Source organism: Lithobates pipiens, unplaced genomic scaffold (assembly GCF_037356315.1).
Source record: "Lithobates pipiens isolate NorthernLeopardFrog02 unplaced genomic scaffold, aLitPip1_a1.2 Scaffold_3, whole genome shotgun sequence".
NCBI lineage: Eukaryota > Metazoa > Chordata > Amphibia > Anura > Ranidae > Lithobates > Lithobates pipiens.
In genome coordinates this window covers 104,398,182-104,424,621 of record NW_027507790.1, presented here as the reverse complement: position 1 = coordinate 104,424,621, position 26,440 = coordinate 104,398,182, and the positions used below count along the sequence as shown (strand labels likewise).

At 41.2% G+C, this 26,440-nt stretch overlaps 1 protein-coding gene across 1 annotated transcript in view; it reads left to right on the top strand.

The window, feature by feature from the left end:
• ADAMTS19 (ADAM metallopeptidase with thrombospondin type 1 motif 19) overlaps window positions 1-26,440 on the top strand; it is a 354,949-nt gene that overhangs the window by 62,155 nt on the left and 266,354 nt on the right. Inside the window, exon 4 of the mRNA XM_077463285.1 lies at window positions 15,818-15,980. Coding sequence (XP_077319411.1) covers window positions 15,818-15,980 — 163 coding nt within the window. The remainder of the gene's footprint in view (window positions 1-15,817; window positions 15,981-26,440) is intronic.

Below are 26,440 nucleotides of genomic sequence, written 5' to 3'. Positions count from 1 at the left end.
GTCTGTCTGCATAGAAACACAGCATTATATCAATTCAATGCGAGTTTTAAATTTTAATCTTGTAAGCATATTTTATCTTGGGGGAAGTTGCAAATAAAATGAAACAGGATTATGCTATGTAGGGTGTTCCTGTGTTTTGCATGGTATGCCACTGCGCTATCTTATGAAGAGTCTTCACTTGGAATGAGCGGTTGCCAATTAAAGGGATTGGAGTTATAAGGTTTTTTTCATTTGTGCTTGTGGTGAGTTTATTACCATAGGGAAGAGAAGTGCACGTGGTTTAACGGTGACGGAATACAAAGATTTCATCTATACTAATATCACCTCTGAGTAGATTCATGTTACCCCATTTACCTTATGAACTTTATGATTTATACAAATTGAAACAAGTTTGGATTGTGCTCATTTCACTCCTTAGTTGGGGTGTGATACACCTTTTTGTTTAATGCATTTTGAACTAGAGCGCTGTTAATGCTTGAACGATTACCATATCTTTTTTGCATATTTTTATATTTTGACTGAATTTATAACAGCAGCTGAATGTGCATGGCCAATTTTAGTCTTTATCTATGAGCACTGGGATCAGGAACATTCTGTAACTGATATGCTTTTTTTTAGCTGTTAATTGGCAGTTTTTAACTGTTTTCAGTCCACAATGTTTATTTTCAGGCACAATCACAAGCATCTGATAAGAGTGAGATCTTAATTTACATTAATTACTTTACAGTTATCCTAATTGCGTCCATAAACTTAGATTTTTTTTATTACTTTCAGGCAGCTTTCAATCACAAATATTTGTTGTTTTCAAATGACCAATCAAGTCAGTCATCAGTCAAGAAAATCAGGATAGAAATCTACTGGACAGTGCATTTTAAAGTTGGGTTAAAGTGTTTTTAATTAATTTCCACCCCATGATTGATCTTTGATTATTCTTTAACTACAAACTAGAAAACAAGATGGAAAGATGATTTAATACCAACTAATTACCTAGAGTATGACCAATATAAGCAACTAGTAATTGATTAAATACATAAAGATATGGTAGCTAATCAAACTGAGCCTCACATAAAGGATATGTTTAGCTACAACTCCTTTACTCTTTTTAAGTAGGTTTTCTATGTGGTTATCAATGTTAACCAGGTGTATACAATGCTAATCTGGCTGTATTAGTAAGTGTGTGAGGCTCAGTGCCATGTGTGGGTAAATGAGATCTCTTGCTTTGGATGTAATAAAAGAAGACTTTTGGATGCTGGGAGATATTTTTGGGTGTGTGATGTAGAATATGTTGAAGGAGCAAAGCCAACAAATTAGGCTCCATACAAAACATTTATTTAAATAAAAAACTTGAAGGTCAGCAATCCAAATACAGAAAAGTATATAAATTCATAAAAGTAAGGCCAACAGCCTGTTATTGCAGAGTATGGGCTCAGCCACATACAGTTGTCAATCCCAGCAGCAGGAATCAGTATATGCCTGCCACTGGGACTCACAGTATGGTAAAACTCACGTGTGAATTGTGCCTAAATGACAGAGAATTGCACAGCAGGTGGAAGGGTTTATTGGACAAGGTTCAATTGAGTTTCTTTGCCCACCCCGATCTCAAAATTGATCTGTGACAGTAGGCAATACACAAAAAAGCCCCCTTGTTCATTATATTTCTATGTGTGAAATGGCTATTCCAGAAAGCAGTACAAAAGTAGGATGGAGCTTCTGCCCCATGATCCCTGTGTTTTTGCTAGATGCTTAAAAAGCAATGCCCATAGGAGATACTGTACATGTGAAACACAGCTGTTGATTATCACATGTAAACAAATAAGAAATGTGTTACAATTATCTGGTTAGTAGTAGTAAATTACACTTAAGCTGGCCATACATGGATCAAAATTTGGCAATTTCAGCAGGGATGGGCTGAATTTCCATCCATGTCCGGGCAGGCTGGTTGTACATAAGTTGATCTGTTGATCGACTTGTGTACAACCAGCCTGTCTGTTTTTTCTCAAACAATTATAGCTGGCAACACTGACCATTGTATTCTGACTGCGGGGAAGGCTTCCATTTGTCACAATACAATACCACAGTGGGAGGATTCCCCCATCCCCATGGAAAGTGTGGATGGCAGACTTGGATAATTTTTTATTGTTCAGCTTACTTGTTGAATGATCAGTGTATGGGCTGCCTTTACCTGGACTAATTCTGTAAATTTGAAGACTTTTCACTACTCATGCAAACTGTTTCTTCATTGCTAAAGAGTGTTTGGAGCATACCCCAATATCTATATCCAGATGGGTAACTCAGTCACCCTAATCCCAAACACTATGGAATGTGTCAAGGCAGATGTTGATGGAAAATAAACATCTGTTGTGACAGATTCCATGGTGATTGGGTTAAGGTGATTGAGTTAGCCATGTGAATATAAATTCTGGGGCATGTTTCTGACACTCAAATTGAACTGAAGAAGCTGCTTGGATGAGCAGAAAAACATCCTCAATCCTATAGAATTCAGTTCAATGTGACTCATTACGACTGGCTTTATCATGACCTGGATGTCTGAGAACCTTTATAGGGGACTTGTTGGAGTCTGACAATCTTCCTCCCAGTGATCTTCCTCTTCTGTACTACCACTGCAAAATGACAGATCCCCAACAAAACTTGTCAGGGAACCTGGGTGATGTTATTATGCAGATGTCCTTTAACATCCTTAACAATTCCATGTAAAAGAATAAACAACGTAAGTACATTGTAAGTACATTGTCAATCAAGTCATGAGTAGTTTGAATCCAGTGTCAACCATGATGACTTACTACCATGATGACCCGCTACCAGACAATGTTGTCCTGCCTCCACGGTGAACTGTCTCCCTATTATCTTGCCCTCTATAAACATTCACATCTCTTTTGGAAGACATAATGTGCAAATGAGGCCCTTGTCCCTCCTACATATTGACAGAGTGACTAGAGGGCGGAGGCTTGGCCACCCCCCCCCCCCCATTCAAGATATCCTTCTAGTGTGGAAAGGCATGTGGCGTGGTATGGATCACAAAGGGGAGTGCAAGTTCACTTCCCTCCCTTTCCTGGCCACCCATGCTGCAGGCTTGAATAAGGACTTAATATGAATTTAACCACCTTCAGACCGGACCATTTTGCTGGTAAATGACCAGAGGTCTTTTTACAATTTGGCACTGCGCTGCTTTAACTGGTAATTGCGCGGTCATGCAATGTTGTACCCAAACAAAATTTGCGTCCTTTTCTTCCCATAAATAGAGCTTTCTTTTGATGGTATTTGATTGCCTCTGCGATTTTTATTTTTTGCGATATAAACGTAAAAAGACCGCAAATTTTGAAAAAAAATGATATTTTCTACTTTTTGTTATTAGAAAAATCCAATAAACTCAATTTTATTCATACATTTAGGCCAAAATGTATTCAGCCACATGTCTTTGGTAAAAAAAAAGTCAATAATTGTATATTTATTGGTTTGCGCAAAAGTTGTCACATCTACAAACTAAGGTACGTTTTCTGGAATTTACGCAGCTTTTAGTTTACGACTGCCTATCTCATTTCTTGAGGTGCTAAAATGGCAGGACAGTACAAAACCCCCCCAAATGACCCCATTTTGGAAAGTAGACACCCTAAGGAAATTGATAAGTGGCATGTTGAGCCCATTGAATATTTTATTTTTTTGCCTCAAGCGATTGAATAATGACAAAAAAAATATATATTTTTTTTTTTTACACAAAGCTGTCACTAAATGATATATTGCTCACACATGCTATGGGCATATGTGAAATGACAGCCCAAAATAAATTCTGCTGCTTCTCCTGAGTACGGGGATACCACATATGTGGGACTTTTTGGGAGCCTAGCCGTGTACGGGGCCCCGAAAACCAAGAACCGCCTTCAGGTTTTCTAAGGGCGTAAATTTTTGACTTCACTCCTCACTACCTATTACAGTTTTGAAGGCCATAAAATGCCAAGATGGCACAAAACCCCCACAAATGACCCCATTTTAGAAAGTAGACACCCCAAGCTATTTGCTGAGAGGCATGTTGAGTCCATGGAATATTTTATATTTTGCCACAAGTTGCGGGAAAATTACAAACTTTTATTTTTATTTTTTTTTTCACAAAGTTGTCACTAAATGATATATTGCTCACGCATGCCATGGGCATATGTGAAATGACACCCCAAAATAAATTCTGCTGCTTCTCCTGAGTACGGAGATACCACATATGTGGGACTTTTTGGGAGCCTAGCCGCGTACGGGGCCCCGAAAACCAAGCACCGCCTTCAGGCTTTCTAAGGGCGTTACAGTTTTGAAGGCCATAAAATGCTAAGATGGCACAACCCCCCCCCAAATGACCCCATTTTGGAAAGTAGGTACCCCTAAATTTAGGGGTACACTAGTGAGACTAGGTAATAAATGGCGGGTGCCCTGAAACTATAAAAAAAATAACTAACCAACCAGCGTCACCTGTAACAGTTATATGGTGATCACTGGTGAAAGGGTTAACTAGGGGGCAATCAGGGGGCTTTATGCGGTAGTATATGGGGGTCCCTGGCGCTATAAAAAGCTGCGGCGAACCTAAATACCTACCTGCCTAACTAGCGTCACCTGTGACACTAATACAGTGATCAGAAAAACGATCGCTTATTAGGCTGGGTTCACACTGGAGCGATGCGGGAACGCCACGAATCCACGGCGGGTTCCCGCATCACATGCCTCCCGGCGGCAGTTCACACTGCCCTATGCGAACTGCTGGGAGTGTCAGTGAAATGTTAATGACACCCCCAGATCAGTTCGCATATCGCAGTGCGATCTGCAAACTCGGATCGCATGGTGTGAACACCCATGCGATCCGATTCTGCTGCGAACCAAAAAAAGGGTCCCGTGCGAGTTTGCGGCGGGTGCGGCGGGTGCGACACGAATTCAGCCATACTATCTGTATGGCTGAACTCGAATCGCACAGAGATCGGATGTGATTTGCACTGCAGTGCGGTGCGAATCACATCCGTTCTCATAAACCGCTGCAATGTGAACCCAGCCTTAGTGACACTGGCGACGGGGGGTGATCACGGGGTTAAACCTTTATTGGGGGTGTTAGCGGGGTACCTTAGAACTAAAGGGGGCTAACCCTAACTGCCCTAACAGTTATTACAGTCACAAATGACACCCGCCGGGTGATCAGGGGGTTAAACCTTTATTAGGTAATAAATGGCGGGTGCCCTGAAACTATAAAAAAATAACTAACCAACCAGCGTCACCTGTAACAGTTATATGGTGATCACTGGTGAAAGGGTTAACTAGGGGGCAATCAGGGGGCTTTATGCGGTAGTATATGGGGGTCCCTGGTGCTATAAAAAGCTGCGGCGAACCTAAATACCTACCTGCCTAAGGCCGCGTACACACGCGCGGACTGTTCGCCCAACCTTGTCCGCTGAACAGTGTTTGGGCGGACAGTCCGCTCGTGTGTGGGGCTTCAGCGGACAGTTTCAGCGGACAGTTGGCCGAACAAGGTCTTACGGAAATTCCGAAAAACTGTCCGCTGAAACAAGGTTTCAGCGGACTGTTCGCTCGTGTGTAGGCTTGTTTGGCCAACTAAGTCTCGCGCATGCTCAGAAAGGATTTCCACGTCGGAAGGTTGCATTGCAGTGTATAGGACGTCGTATTTTTCGTCCCGTCGTACGTGCCGTTCACGTCATCGCGCACGGTTTCAGCAAACTGTTCGTCCGTCGTGTGTGGCCATGTCCGTCCATGCTAAGTTTGAGCCGACTGTTCGCTCAAACTGTTGGACGGACAAAGTTGGGCCAACAGTCCGCGCGTGTGTACGCGGCCTAACTAGCGTCACCTGTGACACTAATACAGCGATCAGAAAAACTATCGCTTATTAGGCTGGATTCACACTGGAGCGATGCGGGAACGCCATGAATCCGCGGCGGGTTCCCGCATCGCATGCCTCCCGGCGGCAGTTCACACTGCCCTATGCGAACTGCTGGGAGTGTCAGTGAAATGTTAATGACACCCCCAGATCAGTTCGCATATCGCAGTGCGATCTGCAAACTCGGATCGCATGGTGTGAACACCCATGCGATCCGATTCTGCTGCGGGCCAAAAAAAGGGTCCCGTGCGAATTTGCGGCGGGTGCGGCGGGTGTGGCGGGTGCGACATGAATTCAGCCATACTATCTGTATGGCTGAACTCAAATCGCACAGAGATCGGATGTGATTTGCACTGCAGTGCGGTGCGAATCACATTCGTTATCATAAACCGCTGCAATGTGAACCCAGCCTTAGTGACACTGGCGACGGGGGGTGATCACGGGGTTAAACCTTTATTGGGGGGTTAGGGGGGCACATTAGAACTAAAGGGGGCTAACCCTAACTGCCCTAACAGTTATTACAGTCACAAATGACACCAATGCAAAAAAAAAAAAAAAAAAAAAAAAAAAAAAGCAATTGGTGTCACTGTGACTGGGGGGGCAGGGGTAATTGGGGGGGGGATCGGGGGGTAAAGGGGGGGTGTGAGTGTGCCTGGCATGTTCTACTGTATGTGTGGTGTGTTGGTGCAACTCACCGAACCTCTCTCCTCGGTGCCGGAACGAAAAATACCGACACGGAGGAGAGAATACATCACTTCCTCTCCTGTGTTTACATTACAGGAGAGGAAATGATGTCACGGGACATTTTCATTCGTCGGGAGCGATCGCGAGGGGGTGGCCATGAATGAATGGCCGTCCCCTCGTCCGGGATCGCTCCCGAACGAATACCGACTGCCGCAGGCACCGGGCGGGGGCGGGTACATGTAAGCCCTTATGCCTGCCCGTGCCATTCTGTCGACGTACATCGTCGTGCGGCGGTCGGGAAGTGGTTAAAGGGAAACCATGTGATTCTTTTTAAAGGGAGAAAAAAAGCATCATGAGGTTTCTCTTAAAATTCATACCAGGCCCTTATGTTATGCAGCCTGGATGGCCAGAAAAGGGAGGGCAGAGAGCATGTGCCTCCCCCTTCCCCCTTCCTGAACCAAACCAGTTCACATGCCTTTCAATCCCCATTGCAAGGCCTGTTCTACCTGTGTCGAGGGGACAAGGTCCTCATCCCCACATCTGATCCCAAAGGAATCGGGATTTGTGAGGGGAAATGATCTGAATCTGGAAGACCACTTTATAATAAGAGGGTTCCCTGGTATCCTCCCCCCAGGGGAATGAGTACAGGGTACATGAGCTGTATTTGACATTATTGCAGTTTGTAATGTGCACTGTGAGAAGCTCAATGTGTGCAGTAAAATCAAAGTAATCATTTTCAGTACAGGGATTGTTTTTATATATATAAAGAAAAATATATATTAGGCTTTGTTTACATGTGCGGTAGGGTTTTCCACCCCTCTCAAAATATGATCCATGGTGGATCGCTTTCTGATGAAGTGTGTAACATAAAATGCATAGAGGCCGTGTGTCCGCTTCCTATTGAAGTCACATCAGGTTCTTTGGTTCTCATCCCCTGTGTTTTGGAATGTACTCCGTGGCTTGGCAGTACGGCAAACTATCCAAAGCTGTACATGTTGGTGCTGACTTATAGCACTTTCAAATGATCGGTGATGTTTTGGGAATGTGTAAGCTACAAAGGCACAGGAAATTTGGTCACAATTGATCGCACGATGAAGTATGTTATCAAAAATACTGGAGGAACATTTGCATTCATCAGCCAGGAAGCTGTGCATGGGACGTACTTGGACATTCCAACATGACAATGATCCAAACCACAAGGCCAAGTCGACCTGTCATTGGCTACAGCAGAAAAAAGTGAAGGTTCTGGAGTGGCCATCTCAGTCTCCTGACAGTATCATTGAGCTCCTCTGGGGAGATCTCAAACGTGCAGTTCATGACAGCCCAAGAATTTACAGGAACTGGAGCTTTTTGCCAAGAGGAATGGCCAGTTTTACAATCTGAGAAAATAAAGAGCCTCATCCACAAATACCACAAAAGACTTCAAGCTGTCATTGATGTTAAAGGGGCAATACACGGTATTAAGAACTGTGTAAACACAGTTGACTGATAATATGGCTTCAGCCAAACACTAACCATTTTTGTGTTATTATTCATATTCTCTGAAAAATGGCCAAGAAATCATAAATTCCGCCAGGGTATGTACACTTAAGAGCACAACTGTATGCCGCTGGTTGAAAGAAGCACAATGCTGCTACAAGGCTTATTTACTTTAAAGTTCTGGTGAGTTTGCATTTCTTATGCACGATTTGTGGTGGAGAACAATTTAAAGGATCTGTTCCTGTATTTGTCTTTGGATCACAGCGATTGGACTTTATTTGTGAAGATATATTGAGGAATTTTGTTTGGATTTTTTTTACACACATTTTATATGGATTGATAATGAATTGTTAATACTTAGTTTTTTTAATGAATTTGTCTCTTATTTTGATTGATTAAGGTTTAATTAACACATACATGGGTTAGCGCCACACCTTTTCACTTAAATTTAACAAAAATAAATGGTAGTGCAGTGCAGTCCCTGTTGTACCAAGTTAACACCACGTTTTCCTTAAAAATAACCCTCCAAAAGGTTTAAAGTTCACATTTTTTTTAGGACATAACACATTTAAAGTCCATTACCTTAAGGGGCCCAAATATGAGCTCAAAATCTAGTCCAGCTTAAACATCATAGGTAACCACTTCTTGATTCGTCGTCTTTCTGCCTGATGTTTATCCTGTTCCCTGGAAGAAAGCAGAAATATACAGCCTAACTACTCTAACAACTATCAACAAGTTTACAAGTCCTGCTTGACAGTACCATCTGTCAAGCCGGAGGAGATAATAATCCATATGCAAATATCTTTTCAAGAATAACTTGTAGGCTCTGGATCCCAGAGTCACGAGGTGAACAGTAGAACAGTATAGCCATGAACAACCATTGCCAGCTTCCCCTAGCAACAACAGCCTAACAGAAGATTTTCTCTTTGGAGAACTGTACAGCAAATGGCCTCCTCTGATACTGTACGTCAGGAATAAAGGGCCTTCATCCCATATTCTTTGAAGAAACATATCTTTCTTCTTTTTTTTTCAAAACGTGCAGCACTCTGGGTCCCGCTTATCTGTGAGGGTTCACACTCTTGCAAACTGGATGCAGCTTTCTCTGCATCCAAGTGACATGTCAGGAGCCTGTGACTGGCCTTCAATGGAGCCAGTTCACACAGCTCCAGGACGGCTGCGGAGCAAATTGCACGGGAGTCCCGTGCATCTTCTGGTCCATTTCAGGTCTGAATTCAGCCAAAAATTTGGAACAAAATCAGACCTGAAACGGTGAACAGGGACTCACTGGACCCCTGCTGTAAGCCGCTCTGCATGGAGAAGTGAACCCAGCCTAAAAGTCTCGATCTAGGACCTGAGACATCTTGCCAGCAAGTCCCCAGAAGTTAATAGACCAGGTGTGATCTTTTCTTCCTGCCCATCTGATCATCTCCCTCTCCCAATGTTTTGGAAACTGTTGACTCCTACAGGGTTTAGACACACTCAAGTACTCAAAGATGTAGTTGCCACATCATTTGTAATGGTGGGTCCTCATGGTCTTCATAACATCTGCTAGAGCGTAGGGGGAACTTGTATCCTCTGGGCTACCTGCTGTAAACCAGCAAACCTTTCTGGGGTCCCCCTTGGGGGGTTAACAGCCCTCTGCATGAGCTTGGTTGTTTCCTTGACCTGTGCAGTAGCTAAAACCCAGAAATGAGGAGAGGATCACAAAACAGGGGGAAGCAATCAAACTTGAAGCCTGCAGAGCTCAGAGCAGCCCAAAGTAATCACAAGCTACTCTTCTGATTTCAGGAGAGCCACAACAGAAGTAAATTTGCCTATGTTTCCTAGCCACCTAGGATTATGGTGACCTGTATTAAACAACTTGACCTGCAGTCTTTTTACACTATATAGGCAAAAAACTGATCATTGACTAATATTGTTATATATAAGTACTGTATGGGGTGAATTAAATGTTCTTGTTCAGTCTGTTGGTCTCCATTACATATTTGTTCACTTGAATGACAGTAGCTACTGTATATTGCCTGCATGTGTCAGCTCACACGGTATGTATTTAAAAATGTTCACTGAAGTTTTCTTTGAGGCCATGCCATTTTGTTTTTACTCCTGGGTCATTTCAGGCTTTTAGGTGTGATTTCCACATGACAGCCTGATCACTACTGGTAAGTGTTCCCATTGCTGCACCTTTATAGCTGAATTTACTAATGCTACACATATATTGGGCATTTCCTGGTAGAGGATCCAGTTACACAGCTTCAGAAGCTCCTCCAGATGTGCACATTCCAATTGCAGATTTTCACGTGTAGTTTCTTTATGATTCAAACCATCTTACAAAGATCATGATATGATTGGAACTTTTTAGAGCTGTATGCCCCCATTCTCTCTTTGTCATACAAATTTTTATTCATACCAACCATGCTTTAAAACATCACAACATCTGCCATGTATATACCAATGTTTTCCATATTATTTAAAAGGATATTACAATGTATTCTCCTTCTACCACTCATCTATATGTATGACACATCTACATAGTCTGCAGAAAAAGAAGAAAAAAGGCTTTACGTGTCACTGTTTTACTGCATATTTCATTTTATGTTATGTAACTGCTGACGGCTATAACTGTATTTTCAACAATATGTTCAATATATATATTTTTACTCACTGGCCACTATATTAGGTACACCTGTTCAATTGCTTGGTAACACAAATTACTAATCAACCAATCACATAGCAGCAACTCAGTGCATCTAGACGTGGCAAAGACGACTTGCTGAATTTCAAACCGAGCATCAGAATAAGGAAGAAAGGGGGATTTAAATGACTCTGAACGTGGCATAGTTGGTGCCAGAAGGGCGTGTTTGAGTATTTCAAAAACTGCTGATCTACTGGGATTTTCACGCACATCAATCTCCAGGGTTTACAGAGAATGGTCTGATAAAAAGAAAATATCCAGTGAGCGGCAGTTGTGTGGATGAAAACACCTTGTTGATGTCAGAGGTGAATGGGGAGACTGGTTTGGAATGATAGAAATGCAACAGTAACTCAAATAAAAAATAAAAAAACAAATAGAAGAGCACCACTTAGTAAAATGTGCTTTAATCAGTACTATAAGAAATATCTGTCACTTACATATGACAATCATAAAGCTGGGCATACACAGAGATGAATGCTGTAGCCATCAGCATGTCCAGGAGTGCCAAAAAGAGCCCGTGGTTATGACTGTGAGATGCTGGGGGGGAATCCGGCTGTGTCTCGCATCTGGCAAGCTTCAGAGCGGCGACGTCAAAAACTGCAGGGGAACACAAAGCGTTTCTGAGCATGCGCGAGATCCATATGGAGCCAGCGCGCACCTTTCTCAAGTGTAATGATAGATGGAGAGCGGAATGACAGCCCTTAAATACCTGAGTTCATTGGACAAAGCAACGATGTGCATTTAAAACACAAAGATGTAAACAACACTGGCGATACAGGAGAGAAGGTTACAAAGTTACCATATCAATAAACAGATTACCCACAATAGATATTTTAACCACATGCTCATGACAGTGCAAGGATTTTAACACAATCAACTGTGTTTATATGTCAATTAACAATGAGCTGCTAATAATATTTGAAAAAATAAATAATAAATACCGAAAGCAAAATAATTATCAAAAAATGAAAAAATTCAAAACAAAAAAAATTATCAGGAAAATAAATGAAAAAAATGAAAAAAAAATAAAAAAAAATAAAATAAAATCATATAATAATTTTTTAACTTTTTTAAAAATGTATTGCCAATTAAAACTCATATTCTAATAAAAACTCCACCTATAAAATAATAATAAAAGATGATCAATATTATCTACAAAAGAGGGCAATCAACCGCAAATGTCAATAATGACAGAATCAAAGGATGGTGTATCTCAATCTCTTCATTAAGGCCATTAGTGGCAAGAGTGTCCAAGGTAAAAATCCAGAACGTTTCGTGTTCACACAATTTCGAGAAACGTTCTGCTTCAGAGATATCACCAGGTATGGATTCAATCACCCATACTTGGAGGCCTAATGTGGACTGATCATGAAACTCTAAAAAAATGTGTGGCACACTATGTTTATCACAACCCAATTCTGTGAGCTGACGGTGCTTGCCAAAGCATTGCCTAAGGGGACAGATAGTGCAGACCACATATAACATTTTACATAGGCACGTCAAGCAATAAACAACATATTTGCTGGAGCAATTATGAAATTGGTTGAAATGATAAGTTATCCCTTTATGGGTGAAGTTTTTTGGCCATGGTTAACAAATTGGCAGGTTTTACAGAAGAGCTTATTGCACCTATACATCCCAGTAAGTGGAATAAGACATTGTGTGAACGCGAAAGGTTCTGGATTTTTACCTTGGACACTCTTGCCCCTAATGGCCTTAACGAGGAGATTGCGATACACACCATCCTTTGATTCTGTCATTATTGACATTTGAGGATGATTTCCCTCTTTTATTAGTATTTTATAGGTGGAGTTTTTATTGGCAATAATTTTTTAAAAAAGTAAAAAAAAAATTATATGATTTTATTTATTTTTTGTTTTCAGTTTTTTTTTTTTTTTTATTATTATTATTTTTCATTTATTTTTATTTATATTCCTGATAATTTTTTTGTTTTAATTTTTTTTGTAAACAAGGGATTTCTGCAACTCTCAATGATATTTCTGTTTCTGACAACAATAGTTTGTGTCATGATCTGAGGACTGGAACACCTGGGACTTAAGAACCCTGGATCTAGTGGAGCAGTAGGGGGTAACTAAGTGGGTGAGCAAGGGTAAGGATCCTGGAAGGTGCAGGGGCAGTGTGAAGAAGCCACCTGGTCTTCACCAGAGCCACTGGACGTGTGTATGTTGTAACACACCTGTGCAGGCACAGTATCAGCAGATAGCACACAGGATGGACTCAAAGTACACACGGGATACAAAGACCAAAGGAAAAACTAGAGCAGCTGGCAAGGAGAGACACTAGGGGGGAGCTAGAGAATAACACAGAGAGAGCTGAACACACCAAGCAGGAATGAGGGGTAAAGCAAAAAGACAAGAAACAATGCTGTGCAGAGCACCCACAGCAGCAGAAAACAAAGGGATACATGTGCAGAAACCAAAGGGAAAACAAGAGTGCAGCAAGAGGGAAACATTGAAAAACAGCAACAAAACCAAACACATAGAATATAAGTGTACTGAAGGAACCAACAGAAAACTTCAGAGGAACAGGAAGGTCTGGCTGCAGCGTGGAGACATGTTACTCAAACACTAACCCACAGGTTAAAACGCTTAATAATACCAAGGTTCTGGGTGGATTGTCAGGAACCCAAGCAGCTATGACAGGGGGTAAAACCCAGTGCTGGGTCATTCTACATGGAACCATGACAGTTTGGACCACTTTTCCTCTCTGTGCTTTCTTCTGACTACATATTTCAGGTATGTCTGTTTAATAGGATTCAGATCAGGACTTATAGGCAGCTTCAGCATAGTTTAATGTTTTGTTTTTAGCCATTCTTGGGTACCTATAGCTTTAGGTTTTGGGAAATTATTCTGTTGGAGGATCCATGACCTGTGACCGAGAAAGAGCCAAAAATGTGTTATTCCTAGTCTTCCAATTGATATTGTGCCTTGCACAGATTCAAGGTGCCTCGTTCCAGATACAGAAAAGCAGTAATAAAACATAACTGAGTCTCTTCCATGCTGCTGTCTATGGCACTTTTTGAAAGTATCTCCTAAACCATGTAGGTTTAGGAGATAATTCTTGGACCTACAGGTGAGCCTTAATCTAGGCTTACCTGTAGGTCAAAATGGTTTGTAAGGGTTTACAATTGCAACCACTTTAAGATCTCAAGCCTTTGATTTTGATTTGTTTGCTGAAAGGAAACTCGTCTGTCCCCATTTTGCCTCCTCATTTTCACTTAGATTTATTTAATAGTAGTTTTTAGCCTGACCAAAGGCTGGTTCAAAAGAAGTGACTAGAAAGGCAAGAAATCTTTTTTGAAAAAATATTTTAGGTATGTAGTATGAATGGGAATAAACATACAAGGGTTTTTCTCAAATTTGAATGGGAAAGAGGAACACAATAATGATATTTTAAAAAGCTAAATAATGCAGTTATGTATTCATTAACCACTTGCCCTTCAGAGGGTTTATCCCCCTTCATGGCCAGCTATTTTTTGCAATATGGCTCTGCGTTACTTTAACTGACAATTGCACAGTCGTGCGACTCATGTCCTTTTTTCCCCACAAATAGAGCTTTCTTTTGGGGGTATATGATCACCTCTGCAGTTTATATTTTTTGCGCTATAAACACGCTATAAACGCTAAGTTATAGCATCTACAAACTATGGGATAGATTTATGTAATTTTTATTTATTTAATTTTTTACTAGTAATGGTGGCAATCAGTGACTTATAGTGGGACTGCGACATTGTGGCAAACAAATCAGACACTAAGTGAAACTTTTTGGGGACCAGTGGCACCAATACAGTGATCAGTGCTAAAAAGTATGCACTGTCACTGTACTAATGACACTGGCAGGGAAGGGGTTAACATCAGGGGTGATCAAAGGGTTAAATGTGTTCCAAGGGTTACTAACTGTATGGGGTTGCTTGTACTGTGGGGAGGCAGATGTGCGTGTTCCTGCTTAGCAGAAACACAGGATCACAGCCTTCCATTGTCACGGAAAGGCAATCTGCCTTGCTTACATAGGCAGATCACTGTTCTGCCTGTCTCTCGAATGATTGGCAGGTCCTGGCAGACATTGGGACCACTGGACCTGCTTATTGACTTCTGTTGTGTCCAATCACAGCGGGAGCGGGTTTTCAGCAGCGCGCGTTCACTCCTCAGACCCTGAAGTGCCAAATAACATACAGGTATAAGCACATGGGAGCTGCTTTTCCACCATATATGTACAGTATACACTTGGCAAGCGATTAAAATGATTAAATGCCTACACTTGAATGGATATCAGCCATGTAAAGGAGAGAGAGCTCTTGGGGTCAAGGTTCCTCCTCTGTCCAGTTACAGTCACAAGTTGAACACATAGTACCTGTAATAGATAAATAAATGCATATATACATACAACCCATTGAAAGAACCAAATACATATGCAAGAGTCAAAGGTAATTTCATAATTAAATTGATTCATATGAGAATATTCATTGGATTGTATGTGTGTGAATTCTCAACTTTTGGTCCTTTCTCTTTTTTCCTGAGGGCGATCCCCAGGCCAGTATGCCATGTGACAATTTCAGTGACCCTTACAAAATCTAAATCCAGAATTCTGTCACAGGCTGGAGGCAGAAATGTTGACCTAGATGGTGCTATCAGGCAAAATAGCTCTCCTATATGTATTCAAACTGTATATTTAGCTAATTGCCTAACGTTAAGTTTTGAACAGTGTTAAGCTTTCTTGTGTCAACTCTTGTTGGTCTAGGAAAAGGTGCATCTTGGTAATATGTACTCTTTAAGTACTTAACATAGAATCTCCAACTAGAAAATTAAGTCTTCAACTCAGGTTTCATGAATACATTTTAAGAAAAGACGCAATAAATTACTATTGGGTATTAAAGTTGCCTATTGAATAACCCATGAACTACCGTATTTGGTATTTCACTTAAGTGCAGAGATGGAAAAGAACTCATAATCTCAGTAAAACCATAATAAATATACATGCTTATTTTAAAACAACATGTTCATCATCTTTTAATTCATTTTGCTTAATTATACCTATACATATATATATATATATTTTTTTTTTCCTAGATGGGCTTTATACAAATGAATGAAGACTTCATATACATTGAACCTGTAAATCAGACACGCACTGCAGATGGCCACGCACATCGTGTTTACAGGAGAAAAAGAACTGCAGAAGAGAAAACAACAGAAAATAAAACTTCACATTATCCATATTGTGGAGTAGCAGGTATTGTTGATAGTATGTCTTCTTTTTCCCCACTTTAATTGTTTTTATCTATTAACCTAATTTACTTGAGCATGTTTCTTTTGTCAGATAAGTTATAAAATACTGTATATTACAATGCCTAAAATCTACCCACAAACACCTGAATGCTGAAGGAGTTGTGAATTTTCACTTAAAACTTTGTACTAATATTAACTTTAAGTATCCATTCACCTGAAAAGAAAATTCCCATTGACATTGAATACTCAATCATGTGCAGATGCTTTTCACATGTTTACATATTTGAATTGAATAGTTTTATGATTTGGTCCAAGTAGTCTCGCCTGTTTTGCTGAATGCAGTGAAAAGCATGCAATCAGGACATGTTCCTATTCATAAGCTTTCAACTGCATTTGAAAAGAAAGGCAAAAAAGCCAATGTATACTTCAGGAGCATTGCTTGTGTGGTTCAATTCATTTTAAAAGCAGTAAATCAGAGAGTTGCTTCAATTCATATTAAGGCTGTGTTGAGTGCAGCAAGAGCTAGATGTAGAAGGATTGAGAGTCCTAGTGTAACAAGCGGAGGAAGAGTCCATGGCAGGGGCTAGCCAAGTTGAATATTTTCAAATCTTGCCCTGGAGACCCCAAGAGATATGAGAAACCATAAACCTCCAGCATCTATCCATAGCTACATTTCCATAATAAGTTTGAATGAGAAGACCATTCAACCAGCTTTCTTGCTTGACCTGACATTAAAGTGAAGAGTTTCACTTTTATTGCATTGAGATTCCTTTCACATAACTCTACACTATTTACAACCTTGTGCTTAGGTACCTAAAAAGAGTAGTTTGGCACTCTAGAAAAAAGGAACTAGTTGCATTTTTCATAATAGAAAATCTGAAAAAGCTGAATTTACTTGAAACAGTGTTTAAAATAAGCCCATCACTTTGTTAAAGAATAGGGATGGGATGAAACTTCAGTTTGCACTAGAGCTTTTGAACGCCTTGAAAGTTTGGACCTGAATAATGAACCCCATTAATGGAGAGTCAATGGGACCCGAACGTCAAAAATCAAAAGTGCCCATTTTGGAGGCTTATATGCAAGTAATTGGGAATACAATGGTTATAGGGGTCCGGGTCCTGCCCTGAAAGACAGGTATCGATAAAAAAAAGTTTGTGAAAAACGGAATTTTGAAATGAGCAGTGATTTGTTGATTTTTAAAGTGAAAACATAAAAATGAAAAATTCCTTCCAATATAGTGCCTGGGGGTCCCTTTTGTAAAGTGGCAAATCTGTACCATGTCTACAATCTTCTGCAGCAATAATTGCATTTATAAAGCCAAAAAAAAGACATTTTCATTGCAAGCTGCCTTTATTTTGCTCAGCAACAGCTGGGGAGCCATTGTGTATGATGAGGCCACAATGTAGTGCACTGGGAACAAGATTAGAGATTTTTTGAATACATTCTGGTGTCACTTTGACTTTGGATAGAAGTAACGAGTGCGTAACAGTTTTTCTTTGGGTGTCGGTGGCGCCTTCCCACCGTAACCCTGTAACGGTAATCTGAATGAAAGCAAAAGCTGGCCTTGCTGTAAAAAATTGCAATGATATGCATCTGTCAACAGGTGCTGAAAAATTGGTCTTTTAGTGCCGGTGGCGCCTTCCCATGGGGGCCTGTCCCTGCACAGCTGCGAGGATCTCTGCTCCGGGGTGGTTCCTGTCCCCTAAACACACCAGCTGATGCACTGCATGGCACCTTTAAGCCTGACTCTGGGATTCGCCCTTTGAACGCTTAGGGGGCACCTGATGTTCATAGGACAATTCTGAAGAGGAGGGCATGGAGGTGGTGGAGGAGGAGGAGGGGGTAGAGCTCACAGGTCTGGCATCATCACCACCAGCTGTATGGATATGTGGGGGCACAACCAGCTGCAGCACCAAGCCCTGTCCTGCATCCTTTTGAGTTGCAAGCAGCATTACCCAATGTGCTGTGAATGAAATATGTCATCCCTGCCCATGCTTGCTGGACCATATGTCAGAAGTAAGGTAGATTTTATGGCTGACTGCCTTGCCCAACGTTGACAGAACATTCGCTTCCACGTGATGGTAGAGAGATTGAATGGCCTTACGTGAAGAGTAGTAGTGGCTGGGAACCTGCCATTGTGGGGGGGGGGGGGGGGGGGGGGGCAGAATCCACCAGGCTGAAACACAGAAGTTGGAGAGCCAACAACTTGGCAAGTTTGCATTCAGATGCTGGGCATGTGGGTGGCAGGGAGCTGTATTATTATTTTTTCACTGCAGCAGATGGGGCAGAGAAATTTTCTGGCTATCGTCTAAAGCTTGTGGTTTGCTGCTGGCAGATGTGCTGCTAGGACCTTGGACACCCTGTGCTATACCATCATCCCTGTCAGTGGAGGCTGCTGAGAGGTAATGACTCAGTATTGCAGGGGCAAACTGAAGTGGGAAAGGAGGAGGAGGAAGGGATAGATTTGTGCCCCTTCTGTGTGACTTTTAGGTGCTCTTGTTAACAGGCTGAGTGGCTCGACCTTTAATTTTTTTGTTAAGCATGTGGTACCCAAATGGTTGGTGTTTTTGCCACGTTTGATGTGTCTAAGACACAGTTTACAGATAGCAACAGTGAGATCTGCTACAAATGTGCTGAAAAAGGCCCAGACAGCTGAGCTTTGGGGAGTGGGCTGGGAGATAACAGCTGCAGAATGTTATGGGATAGGGTGGCTGCGCTCTACTCTTTCTTGATGTTGGCCTCCTTGAGGTTGTTGTGCCTCACCTTCAGTTTCCTCCTCTGCTCCATATGGCACCCAAGTCTCATCAGTGACCTAATCATCATCTCCATCTCATTCATCTTCATCATTACCACTCAGTTGGGGAACATGAATGCCAATTTGTCTACCAGTGTTCCTCCCTTTCTCTAGGCTCATGTCCCTGCCATCCTCAACCTCAGAACTAACATCTGAATTCAGTAATGGCTGGGCATCATCAAGGAGCAAGTGACTGAATTTGTGATCAAATAAGCTGACTCCTCAGTGGCTGATGTTGGGCCTATAGCAGGAATAGATGTGGACAAGGAGGCAGGTTTATCCACTCTGGCAACTGCAGGGGACTGCACACATGTCTTTGCTTGCAGAACAGAGGATGAGGAGGATAAGGAAGGTTTAGTAAGCCAGTCCACAACCTCCTCTGCATGCTGTAGCTGGATAGCATGGGCAAACTCACTAAACAGAGGAAATGATGCCTTGCCTGAGGACTGACCACCATGTACACCTTTGCCTGTGGACACATTTGTTGCTGGCCCCCTAATTCCCCATACACATGAATGGATTTTCAGTTGGAAAAATCTTGGATGGTTTTTCCAACGGAATTCCGCTCAAGCTTGGCTTGCATATACAAGGTCACACAAAAGTTCTCCAAACTTTCGACCGTCAAGAACGTGGTGATGTACAACACTACGATGAGCCAATAAAATGAAGTGCAATGCTTCTGAGCGTGTGTCAAATTATTTCCGAGCATACGTAGGAAGTTTGCGCTTTGGAATTGCTGCAGACGATTGGAATTTTTGATCTGAACTTTTTCTGTCGGAAAAATAGAGAACCTGCTCTCAATCTTTTGCTGGCAGGAATTCCGCCAGCAAAAGTATGTTCCCCTTAAAATAAAATAAAAAACAAAAACAAAAAAAATTAAAATCATTGACGAAAACCTTTAATAAACCTAAGCTGTTCTAATACAAATGTGACATAATTCTGAATGAAGCCATATAGTAAAGTTTATTATAGTTCATCCCACTGCTGCTGTGTTTCTGTTAAATGCAGAATAATACGTCAGTGTTTTTAGAAAACCTTTAATTTGCTTTAAACATAATGTAAGGTATTTTCCTCACATTTATGACCTATAGATGTAGCCAGCCTGGTTGTGTTGAAAGACACACTCATATGCGAAAGTCCAGCTTCAGACTTGAATTAATGTGAAGTTAAGTCATTTCCTGTTACTTGCAAATCTACATACTGTACAGTAGACATTAACCACTTCAGGACCGCCGTATTGCCATTGTACGTCAGCACAATGGCACAGGCAGGCAGAATCACGTACATCTACGTGATTGCCTTCCAGCGGGTGGGGGGTCCCATCGGACCCCCTCCCGCTGGATACGGCGGTCCGATTCGGTCCAGCAGCGATCCGTGATGAGGGGATGGCCGTTCGTTTTCGGCCACCCCCTCTGGATCGCTCCTGGCCAATGAGAAGCTTCCTCCCCTGTGTATTGTTTACACAGGAAGGAGGAAGTGATGTCATTCTCCTCGGGGCGGTCTTTTTGACCGGACTACGAGGAGAAGAGTAAAAGTAAGTCTGCACGAACACTACACTGACATGTAGGTACACACAGGCACACAAACCCCCCCCGATCCCCCCCCCGATCGCCCCCCGATCCCCCCCAGTCACAGTGTCACTGATTGCATTGATCATTTCTTTACTGATCAATGCATTCAGTGTCAGTTGTGACAGTAAAAACTGTCAGGACAGTTAGTGTTAGGTCCAGGGTAGCCCCCTATCACCCCCCAATAAAGATTTAACCCCCTGATTGCCCCTAGAGTTAACCCTTTCACCCCCTTTTGCCAGTGTCACTAAGCGATCATTTTTCTGATCGCTGCATGTGTCGCTAGTGTCGCTAGGTAGCTAGTTATTTTTTTAGGTTCACCGCCAGGTTTTTATATCGCTAGGTACCCCGATATACTACCCAATAATGTTTTTAACCCCCTGATTGCCGCTAGTTAACCCTTTCACCCCCTTTTGCCAGTGTCACTAAGCGATCGTTTTTCTGATCGCTGCATTAGTGTCGCTACAGTCGCTAGGTAGCTAGTTATTTTTTTAGGTTCACCGCCAGGTTTTTATAGCGCTAGGTACCCCGATATACTACCCAATAATGTTTTTAACCCCCTGATTGCCGCTAGTTAACCCTTTCACCCCCTTTTGCCAGTGTCACTAAGCGATCATTTTTCTGATCGCTGCATGTGTCGCTAGGTAGCTAGTTATTTTTTTAGGTTCACCGCCAGGTTTTTATATCGCTAGGTACCCCGATATACTACCCAATAATGTTTTTAACCCCCTGATTGCCGCTAGTTAACCCTTTCACCCCCTTTTGCCAGTGTCACTAAGCGATCGTTTTTCTGATCGCTGCATTAGTGTCGCTACAGTCGCTAGGTAGCTAGTTATTTTTTTAGGTTCACCGCCAGGTTTTTATAGCGCTAGGTACCCCGATATACTACCCAATAATGGTTTTAACCCCCTGATTTCCGCTAGTTAACCCTTTCACCCCCTTTTGCCAGTGTCACTAAGCGATAATTTTTCTGAACGCTGCATCAGTGTCGCTAGTGTCGCTAGGTAGCTAGTTAACTAGGCTCCCAAAAAGTCCCCCACATGTGGTATCCCCGTACTCGGGAGAAGCAGCAGAATTTATTTTGGGGTGTAATTTGACTTCTGCCCATAGCATGTGTGAGCAATATATCATTTAGTGACAACTTTGTGCAAAAAAAAAAAGTTTGTAATATTCCCGCAACTTTTGGCAAAATATAAAATATTCCATGGACTCAACATGCCTCTCAGTAAATAGCTTGGGGTGTCTACTTTCCAAAATGGGGTCATTTGGGGGGGTTTTGTGCTATTTTGGCATTTTATGGCCTTCGAAACTGTGATAGGTAGTGAGGAGTTAAATCAAAAATTTGCACCCTTAGAAATTCTGAAGGTGGTGATTGGTTTTCGGGGTGCCGTGCGCGACTAGACTCCCAAAAAGTCCCACACATGTGATATCCCCGTACTCGGGAGAAGCAGCAGAATGTATTTTGGGGTGTCATTTCACATATAACCATGGCATGTGTGAGCAATATATCATTTAGTGACAACTTTTTGTAAAAAAAAATTTTTTTTTTTTTTTTTGTCATTATTCAATCCCTTAGGACAAAAAAAATAAATATTCAATGGGCTCAACATACCCATCAGCAATTTCCTTGGGGTGTCTACTTTCCAAAATGGGGTCATTTGGGGGGGATTTGTACTGCCCTGCCATTTTAGCACCTCAAGAAATGAGATCGGCAGTCATAAATTAAAAGCTGTGTAAATTCCAGAAAATGTACTCTAGTTTGTAGACGCTATAACTTTTGCGCAAACCAAAAAATATACGCTTATTGACATTTTTTTTACTAAAGACATGTGGCTGAATAAATTTTGCCCTCAATGTATGACTAAAATTTAGTTTATTCGATTTTTCTTATAACAAAAAGAAGAAAATATCTTTTTTTTTCAAAATTTTCGCTCTTTTTTCATTTATATCGCAAAAAAAAAAAATCGCAGAGGCAATCAAATACCATCAAAAGAAAGCTCTATTTGTGGGAAGAAAAGGACGCAAATTTCGTTTGGGTGCAATATTGCATGACCGCGCAATTACCAGTTAAAGCAGCGCAGTGCGAAATTGCAAAAAGACCTCTGGTCCTTAAGGTGTTTATTGGTCCGGAACTGAAGTGGTTAATCAAGGGCTGACTCAAGGTCAATCTTATACTGAAGGTTCTAAACTACACAGCACCTTGACCGTAACATTACAACACTGTAAAGTGCCCAGATGTATTACATTTTTGCCAAATTATTACTTTGTGCTATCTGGATTATATAAATTGTAACAGAATTACATGTATCAGACAGTTCATAGAGATAATAGAAAGCTTGACAGACAAACAGACAGTGTTTCTCAAAGAATGGGATGATGATATTAGCCATCATTGTATGTGGTATGCTGCAGAGTTCAGGAAGGCAGAACCACATTGTAGTAAGACTATTCTTAGCAGACATGTTACATTAATATACTGTATATATAATCGTAATTTGTATTGTAAACACCCGTGGTAATGAATTCTATGTATATTTGCCATGGTCTATGCATGTGCATTTTTGCATGCAACCCAGACAAGTGATTAATTTTGTGAGTATATCTGATAGTAAATCAGGTCCAATATGTTAGGTCAGAAAATACACTAAATATACTTTCCCATTAAAGCTGCTGTAAACGATTTTCACATAAATAAATGTCAGTAATAGTAGGGTAGTGGTGTAGTGTCCTTAACAGGTATTCCGCACACACTTATACTACTACGGCTATTGTTTGAAGCAGATGCTATGGGTTACTACTATTTGCACTTCTGGCTTGGATTTTTGGCTTGTTGTGGATTATGGTTGGCCAATGACATGCACTGCAGGCTAAATGGGGAAAAACACATTCTTCGCTCCACACAAACAAGGTTAAATGAGGAATCCCCTGGCTGTGCTGCAATCAATGATCAAGTACACTTTTCCAACATGTACCTACTACAGATGTCGATCGAACTATTGACTTCTATTGAGTGGGGAGGCCACACACTGATCACACTGTGGCCTGTCCCTGCTGAACTGGCCATATTTTGATCAGTGAATGGGCAGATTAAGTCCTGACTAATCTTTCTTGTTTTATTATGCCATGTACACACGGTCGGAAATTCAGATGGAAAAGGTCCAATCGGTATATATTGTCAGAAAATCCGATCGTGTGTGGGCTTTTTCCAATGGAAAAATTTGAGAGCAGGATCTCAAACTTTCCGACAAAAAATTCAGATCGGACTTTTTCCGATCATTTGTAGAGAATTCCGATCGGACAAAGTGCCACGCATGTGCAAATAAAATTACAAGACCAAAGCTATTGGTTACTAGCCTCAACATAGTCCTGTGTTAACATGCAACACCAGTTTAGGACAAAATCTGTCTGAAAAAATCAACAAGGCATTAGGCTCCACTTGTCTGACTATCCAATGTTCTCTCACTCATCTCTTTGGGCAATAGCTTAAAACTAGTTAAACTTGTGGCTATATTTCTGGAGGTAGCCAGGTAGTAGGCCATATGCATTCAGGTGTAGTTCAACCCAGAATCTATATTTTTGCGTGTTTGGTATATTGCCTCACTGTATACAGATTTATAAAGAAAATAATTCCTTGTGAATATGTGAAAAGTTGCTTAGCTGGAGATCCTGCAAATAATAGCACTTTCTGTTGCAGGCTGACAAAGTTGTGGCCTTTCAGTTAGTAGCAGCGTTGCCAGTCTGTCATGCTCTTCTTCGGTTGGTCATTGGGCTGCCTATTAAGTCTGAAGCCCAATAGACAACTAAAAGAGCATGCATGGCATGTTAACAATGTTGCTGCTAATTGAGAGGTAACAGCTTAGCATTGTCAAATTGCAACAGGAGGTGCTGTTACTGGCTGGATCACCAGATAAGATCTTTTGCAACAGATTCAAAAATATCTTAGAACTCTGTATACATTGAGAAATTTAGCCAAACATAAGAAAAAAATTGAGTATTTACATACAATATTGGCATTTCACAGTGATGGTTACTATAGGTGAAGTTTGGCACAACAGCGGTTATAGGGTGCTGACAGTTGTCCAATGCTTAAACAGATTTACTGTTTTATTTTTTTGTTTTATTTTTCTTATGATGTTAGTGACGATTAAAGTATGCTTTACTGGAATGTTTGTTTAAAACAAAATCTAGATTTATTTAATGCTGTGATTGGTATGATGTACTTGAGCTCACTAATACCTACACTTTTATGATGTAACAAACAGTTATAATCTATACCTCTCAGTGGCATTTTTTAAAGGAGGAAATTATAAAATAGTATACCTTGGAAGGAAATGTAAGCATTGTATGTGTATTTTGTACTTATTACTTTTCACCTAAATATTACTTTAATGTGTGTTTCTACATGTTGTGTTTCACAACAATATGAATCAGAAGTTATAAATTAGCTCTATCCATCTTCTTAAACAGGTTTCACAATCTAGAAAAAAATCTCTCTCCAGAGCAAAGAATATTGACTAACACATACATCATTAATGCTTGTGAACTTTTACCTTTAGGCAACTTTTGTAGGCCTCCTAAACTCGTTAAAAATGCATTCAAGCTGCATATAAAAGTAGTTGCATATGAAGCTACACATTTAATATCTATAAAAAATTGCCTAAATTAAATTATAGACCATGTAGAAAACATAGAAGCATATTGTGACTATACAAAATATTTGGAAAAAAAGTACATTTTGGTTAAATACAGAGGTTTATATATCTATACAAGTTAAAGTGCCTTAAAAACCACTTTCCATTAGTTAAAGGTTATAAGATTTTGTCAATATTGTAAAAAATTATTTAAAAAAATTGTAAAAAATAAAATTGTAAAAAATTAAATAAACTACTGACACAGTCCACGTGTCATCAGTGCTCCATTTTAGGGACACTGTCACATGACATTGAAAAAAGTATCGGTTAAAAAACAAAACCGAAATCGGTATCGGCGAGTACTTGTGCTCGGTCTTAAAAGAGTGGCATTGGTGCAACCCTAGCGTCAGCCAGTTGCTCCTTGACAGTGCACAGCCATTACTTGATTCAGATCTTGGTTCTAAGGTTGAGAAAGGAAGGAACATAAGCATATAAAGAGAGGGGAGAACACTAGTAAACAACAAACTGGCAGTCATGTTCCCCCAGCAGCAGTGTATTACCAAGTTAAAAAAAGCGGATTTTTTGTTGCGCTGCTGGTTTACATGAATCCAGGGTGGAGGGAAACTACTGGGGGGGGGGCAAAAGGAGGGGGGGGGAGAGGGGCAAAAAAAGGGGGGGGAGGGGGAAGGGACAGGACAGATAAACAGGAAATGGCGTGGAGGTTGGGTTCTGTGGCAGTAGTATTACAAAAAGCAAATCCACAATGTACTATAGTTCTTAATAAGCAGTGTCAGATAATAGTCAATAGTATATTGTGCAATTGTTGGCAGAAGATGGTAGATTCTAGTCACAGGAAAAAAAAGGGTTTCTTAGCACAAACAGGGAGGCAGCATGTTCAAGGGTAGAAGACACCTTTGGGAGATATATAAACAGAAAAATACAGCGCCAACCTAAGTGCAGTATAATCAAACACAGATATTTATTCCCAAGGTAATCCACTCACTCTCTATTAGAGTAAATAAGGCACATCTTATGTGTGGTCATCATGTACATCACAGGGTTCCCCGGGGTAAGCTGTCCTCCTTGGCTGTGGATTCTCGTCCGGTGGCGCCGGTGGTTCCCAGTGTCTCCAGCTCGGTGTCGCAGCGTAACGGGGGTCAGCTGATGGATCGTTCGGATTGTTCCGGGTCGCGCTGTGATGACGTCGTGGCGCACGCGTTCGGAGCATGCGTGCTCCTTCATCAGGCATACCAACCTGGTGGTCGGTATGCCTGATGAAGGAGCACGCAAATATCTGTGTTTGATTATACTGCACTTAGGTTGGCGCTGTTTATTTCTGTGTATTACCAAGTTGTCTCCAGTGATAATGAGGATGGAGGGGATGATGATGAGATCATTGATGCGACTTGGATAGAGCAGAGGAGGAAAGTGAGGGTGAGGCACAACCTCAAAGAGGCAGCTATCATGGAAG